The sequence below is a fragment of the Lampris incognitus genome, chromosome 2 (genome assembly GCF_029633865.1).
Source record: "Lampris incognitus isolate fLamInc1 chromosome 2, fLamInc1.hap2, whole genome shotgun sequence".
NCBI classification, from domain to species: domain Eukaryota; kingdom Metazoa; phylum Chordata; class Actinopteri; order Lampriformes; family Lampridae; genus Lampris; species Lampris incognitus.
Window position 1 is genome coordinate 110969496 of NC_079212.1, and position 6871 is coordinate 110976366.

The 6871-nt window shown below is 41.6% G+C and overlaps 1 protein-coding gene across 3 annotated transcripts in view; it reads left to right on the top strand.

Moving 5' to 3' along the window:
• The window catches only part of ece1 (endothelin converting enzyme 1), a 34402-nt gene that overhangs the window by 7517 nt on the left and 20014 nt on the right, over positions 1-6871 (top strand). For all 3 annotated transcript variants that reach the window (XM_056302226.1, XM_056302227.1, XM_056302225.1), the window contains one exon: positions 3867-4005. In XM_056302226.1, coding sequence (XP_056158201.1) covers positions 3867-4005 — 139 coding nt within the window. The remainder of the gene's footprint in view (positions 1-3866; positions 4006-6871) is intronic.

A 6871-nucleotide genomic window follows, 5' to 3' on the forward strand; every position in this document is an offset into this window, starting at 1 on the left:
CTTTCGCATACCAGGAGTTTGAGGTGACAGGGTGTTCTCTGGACACTTAAATATGACACTGAATTTTTAAAACATTATATATGGAGATTTAAAATTTGTGTTCTCTGTTTCAAAAATTTATTTCTGTGTATTCTACAGTTGTTTAAGTAGTAGGTAATATCAAATCAATCTATGTATATGACAGATAGTATTAAGTTATTAGAGATAGCATGACAGGCTTACAGAAAATACACAGGCTGTGATCGGCTTGTGCTGTGTGTTTGGAAAAAATAAGTCAATACTGATTCTCTTAATATTTTGCCAACGCTTTCATTTATCATACCCTGAATTTTAAAAAAGTGTGTAACTGCTGAAGGATGAAAAAAAATTCTTGCATATCAAATATCTGTAAGCTTCTCGGGAATTCAAAGAAACGGTCTTGTTTTCGGATTGACGCCTATGGACTTTGGAATCGTTATCATGGCCCTATAAGGGCTTCCCGGTGCCTATGTGCATGAAAACTTGTTTTGCTATAGTATAGTAAAAGCTATAGTAAACTTCTACAAACTGATACTTGTGATGTGATATGATGCATGAGTTGTATTGTGTCCTTGCGCCGAAACGAAACAAAAGCTGCTTTAATACTTTGCTGAGGTCAACCTGCAAAACAGATGTGTATGACAGTTCGGGATGGTTTTAATGAGCATGATGTACTGTGCTTAACTGTTGTTATATTACTGGATATAGATGGTGGACAGATAAGTTTTAGAAAAAAAAACATTTTAAGAAGAAACGGTGACAATGTATTTCACAAACATGGGTCCTTAAATAATAATTTTTGGCCAATTCTGTTTATGAAAAGCTACAATCCTGAAGATTTACATGCATACAAAAGTTATTTTGATACTTTCTGTTGCTGGCATATCTAAGACAAATGCTAATATGTGAATATCCAAATTATGAAAGCTTATGTAATTGCCCATTTTGAGTGTTGCTGTCTGATTTGATTTTCCTTGGAAAACTTATTCGGCGCACTGCATTTTAAATATTCATTATAGCAGACAAATTCAGAAGAAAAAGAGCTGTTAGCGGCAAGTTTGAAAAACAAGTTAAAGTTGTTTTGGCCAACATGCAGCTATAGCAATCCAAGCATGTGGAAGAGATTTAAGAATAGATAAACCCTAGGTTAAACCAATGTGTTTTGTTCAGCAGCAGGGACGGTGTTGATGCAACAGCCCTTGTGTCTCTTTTATTTCATATGGATGTTTCAGATTTAGGGTAGTCAAACAGCAATGTGTTCACCCGAATCACCATAGGTGTCAGTCAGTGTCACAACAAAAACTTCCATCAGGATTGTACCCTTATGTCGGTCAGTTTGTTTGGTGCCAAGTTCTTGAGCCCTAGCAAAATGCTTAATGCTGTGATTTGCGTGGTATCGTCCCAGCTCTCACACAGCATTCACTACACGGTTTGCTTTAGACTATCCTGAAGGCTAATTGGCTTATCACGACTGATTGATTGGTCATAAGAACAAGTCAGGCAATTAGATGACATGACTGATAATTTGCACTGATAAATAGATTGCATTAATAATTCTTGCAAATATGAATGAGGATCTAATAATGTCTTTTGCAATTGCAACCTATTTCTGGTCATTTCTGACAAATGAGGAATGTTTTTAACGCAGATTTCTCTGCATTGTCACTAAGTGTTAAGTTGTCGAAATGTTGAGAAAAAAGCTCCTTCTTAAGAAACCCCCCCCCCCAGCAATGATCTCTTCTAAAGGGTTTTAGTCCTTTTTTTAATCACTTCTTGACCACAAAAACAAGGACATGATCTTCTTCAGTAGAATCATTCCAAAGATATTTTCCTATGGCCAGGAATAAATCTTCAAGAAGCAAGAGAGTCCATGACCTCAAAAATGCAACATTTTCATTTTGCAGTGTCTTTGTGGCACCGATAAAGCGAAGAAAAAAAAGGTTCGCAAAATAGAACAGTGTGAACCACAAATGTGAACCGCAATTGCTTCGCCAGTGGGATCCTCTCAATTACATTTAGATATGCAGTGTAAATCCAAACCAGCCCAAACCTTCTTAGCTCCCTGGGATTAGGTGCGCAGCCACAATCCTGGCATGTGAGCTGCCCACTTGATGTTTGACTGCTGACCTTAAATCTTCACTAATAGATGTAAATCTGTTCCTTTACACACATGCGGGATAATGAATTTTCTCTGGCTACATCTAAAGTCCAAAATTACACAAAGCCCCCCCTGTCGCAATTCTGGTATTCATTCACAGCAGCAAAACCCCCAAAACCTGGCCCCAGTGGCACCTGTGGTCTGTCAGAGACTGTGTGTTCCCTGGAAACAGTCTGGTATGTAATTGCTTGACTTGGCTGAACTACAGCAATACTCTACTCAAAGAACATATCACTAGAGGGTACATGGATGGTTTACTTTATTGATCCTTTTGATTTTCTATTCCCTTAATTCTATTAGAGGTCAGAGTACAGGGTCACAATGTCCACGGAGTTGGTAGAGATTTGGCAACTTGCTCAAGGAGAATTCAGCAGGCATTAAGATGGGCTCAAACACTGGTCCTAAAGTTGAGGTGCTTGAGATCCATTGTGTTGATCACTTGTTGAATCTAAAACAAAACTGATGACTGGGGCATCCGGGTAGTGTAGCGGTCTATTCCATTGCCTACCAACACGGGGATCCCGGTTCGAATCCCCGTGTTACCTCCGGCTTGGTCGGGTGTCCCTATAGACAGCTGTGTCTGTGGGTGGGAAGCCGGATGTGGGTATGTGTCCTGGTCGCTGCACTAGCGCTTCTTCTGGCCAGTTGGGGTGCCTGTTTGGCGGGGAGGGGGAACTGGGGGGAATAGCGTGATCCTCCCACGTGCTACGTCCCCCTGGCGAAACTCCTCACTGTCAGGTGAAAAGAAGCGGCTGGTGACTCCACATGTATCGGAGGAGGCATGTGGTAGTCTGCAGCCCTCCCCGGTTCAGCAGAGCAGATGGAGCAGTGACCAGGATGGCTCGGAAGAGTGGGGTAAGTGGCCAGGTAGAATTGGGGGAGAAAAAGGGGGTAAACCCCCCCCCCCTCAAAACAAAACCAAAAAACCAAAATGATGACTGAATGATTAAAAAAAGCAGGAAGAAATCATACAATTATTATTGAACCACCAATGAGGACGCCGCTGTGCATCAAAATTGCCCATAAGGGCTGCACTGTGTACCAGTTAATTCAGTCTCTCTGCTCAGTAATAAGCCTCATTCAAGAGCTGACTACCTGCAGTGTTTCCTTATGTGTTGGCCCAAGTGGTTTTGTTTTGTGGGTAAACTTGTTGGGGTTGAAAGAAGTTAACCATAGCACAACCTTCACAGCTATTCACTTCTCTGAGGCCGTTACACAATAAGCTATAGTTGTACCTGCTCACCTAGAAGTGTGTAAACAATGGGGGAATCCATGACCTTTTATGTATGAGAGGGTTGAATGGCACTGTGATGTGCACTGTACTTTTAAACCTAACCTATGATGAAGGCCCTTTAACTGTAATATAGGATATTTATAGAGAATAATTTCAGCACTGTAGTAGCACAACATATTTTCACTTAGTGTGTGTGTGTGTGTGTGTGTGTGTGTGTGTGTGTGTGAGAGAGAGAGAGAGAGTTTGTTTTGTTTTTTGTTTTTGTATATAGCCTCATAGCCTCAAAACATGTTGCATTCATTGACATTTGACATTTTAATTACCATGGAATACAGTAAAGCAATTAAATTTTGTTTTTGCATGTGTGTCTTTGTATTTATGTATTTTTTGTCCCTTTGTATGTGTATGTTTGTGTATGTCTCCATGTCTATGCATTTGTACATGTGCTGGCTGCAGGTCACTCATCGGAATGGTCATGGCCTTATATGTTGGACAGAGAGGACACACAGAGAGAAGAGGCTGCTGGTTTTAGTTTGTGCCCTGTCTGTGGGCTTGTTCATCTCTCTCATTACTACCGGAGTCTTCTACAAACAATGTAAGTTTGAGTTTGTACTTAAGCCATGTACACCCACACACACACACATATACACTCACCGGCCACTTTATTAGGCACACCTGTCCAACTGCTCGTTAACGCAAATTTCTAATCAGCCAATCACATGGCAGCAACTCAATACATTTAGGCATGTAGACATGGTCAAGACGATCTGCTGCAGTTCAAACCGAGCATCAGAATGGGGAAGAAAGGTGATTTAAGTGACTTTGAACGTTGTTGGTGCCAGACAGGCTGGTCTGAGTATTTCAGAAACTGCTGATCTACTGGGATTTTCACACACAACCATCTCTAGGGTTTACAGAGAATGGTCCGAAAAAGAGAAAATATCCAGTGAGCAGCAGTTCTGTGGGCGAAAATGCCTTGTTGATGCCAGAGGTCAGAGGAGAATGGCCAGACTGGTTCGAGCTGACGGAAAGGCAACAGTAACTCAAATAACCACTCATTACAACCGAGGTATGCAGAAGAGCATCTCTGAACGCACAACACGTCGAACCTTGAGGCAGATGGGCTACAGCAGCAGAAGACCACACCGGGTGCCACTCCTGTCAGCTAAGAACAGGAAACTGAGGCTACAATTCGCACAGGCTCACCAAAATTGGACAATAGAAGATTGGAAAAACGTTGCCTGGTCTGATGAGTCTCGATTTCTGCTGCGACATTCGGATGGTAGGGTCAGAATTTGGCGTCAACAACATGAAAGCATGGATCCATCCTGCCTTGTATCAACGGTTCAGGCTGGTGGTGGTGGTGTAATGGTGTGGGGGATATTTTCTTGGCACACTTTGGGCCCCTTAGTACCAATTGAGCATCGTGTCAACGCCACAGCCTACCTGAGTATTATTGCTGACCATGTCCATCCCTTTATGACCACAGTGTTCCCATCTTCTGATGGCTACTTCCAGCAGGATAACGCACCATGTCATAAAGCTCGAATCATCTCAGACTGGTTTCTTGAACATGACAATGAGTTCACTGTACTCAAATGGCCTCCACAGTCACCAGATCTCAATCCAATAGAGCACCTTTGGGATGTGGTGGACCGGGAGATTCGCATCATGGATGTGCAGCCGACAAATCTGCAGCAACTGCGTGATGCTATCATGTCAATATGGACCAAACTCTCTGAGGAATGTTTCCAGTACCTTGTTGAATCTATGCCACGAAGGATTAAGGCAGTTCTGAAGGCAAAAGGGGGTCCAACTCGGTACTAGCAAGGTGTACCTAATAAAGTGGCCAGTGAGTGTATATATATATATATATGTGTGTGTGTGTGTGTGTGTGTGTGTGTGTGTGTGCTATATATGGGCACCATATGGTATTGGTTGGGCATGTATGTGCACTAGAGCGTAGGTATGTGTTCATGAAGGGGAGGAGACCAGTTCAAGACCAATCGTTATGGCTTTCACAGTTGAGACATATTGTAACTTGTGAAAGGGATATGCAGTGAAATACAAGGAACGTGTTTCTCTTGTGTTGTAAACTAAATATCGTATTATATCACCCAAATAACAAAACAAAAAAAAACTGAGGTTGGGGCTTGTACAACATGTGTTACTGTATATTTCCAAAACCCAAGCCAAGCCTTCAGCTGAATAAACCAAAACTAAAATTGAATTTGTCTTTTGACTGAGCCTGGTCGTCATGGGAAATGTGGATAAAGCGGCCCCAGGCAAATTCTCATCAGTGTTGGTTTCCTCATATTTGTGAAGGGAAAATGAATACCACTTCCTCCCATTGAACCAACCTCAACAAGCCCTACTTTTGAATAATAAAAAGAACAATGATTGACAGTGATGAACAAGGATCGACAATGAAAATCATCACCATACATCTCAGCGCTGTCTTTGTCAGTTGCTATTACAATTGAGTTGTCTGCAAGTATAGCCTCTCCCATTCCAGGAATTACTTTAAACCTCAACAAAGACTAGCTCTTAAACACATCTGAACACTCAAGATATTGTTTAAGGGGTCTCGCTTTTCAACTGATTCTCCTTCCAAGCAAGCCCGCCATGTGTTTTGACTAACAAAAAGAGAGACGAGATAGAAACGAGAGAATGCATAATGGAGATTTACTGTGGGTCAAACATCGGCATACATTTAAAAACATGAAAACTTAAGGAAAAAACAAACAAACTCCTACACTGATTCCTAAAATAACAGTCACTAAAAGCCCTGGAATGCCCTTCAAATAGTTTCTTCCCAGACAGGATTTTTTGTTGGAACATGTTATCTAAGATGTTTCAGCTGGCCAAATCACTATCCCCATTAATATTGGTTAGAAAATGTTTTTTATTACTGCTAGATTTCATCCCAATCTCTTAAAAAAGCGCAAAGTTTTTGCAAATCAGATTCAGACCCAATAGCATAAGCCCTGCAGATGTGGCACTTAACAGCTTGCCATCTAATTGTCACCCCCCCCCCCCCCCACATCACAAGAGTGACGTGAGTCAACCCCTTTTCTTTCTTGAGCCCTTCACAGTAACTCACCCTCAAAGGTTTCCCCACCTTGCTCTGCTCTGGGCTAGTTTTTCCAGTGATTTCTCTGTGTAGGATTGCAGGTCCCCCCATCTCCATTTCTGTTGCCCTCAAGAGTTCTCCCGTTAGAAGATTTGTGATGAAATCAGATTCGAGTTTTCAGAATCACAATCAGAATCATGTTTATTGGCCATGTAGGTTTGCACATACATGGAATTTGACTCTGGTTTTGTGGCTCTGTTGGTGTACTTAACATAGAATAACAACACTACAACACAACAATCTTCAGATATATACACAAGGATTGACTAAAACAAAGTTTGACTCTGGTTAAGGAAAACGGTAGACTGCAGTGTTTACTCTCACTGCA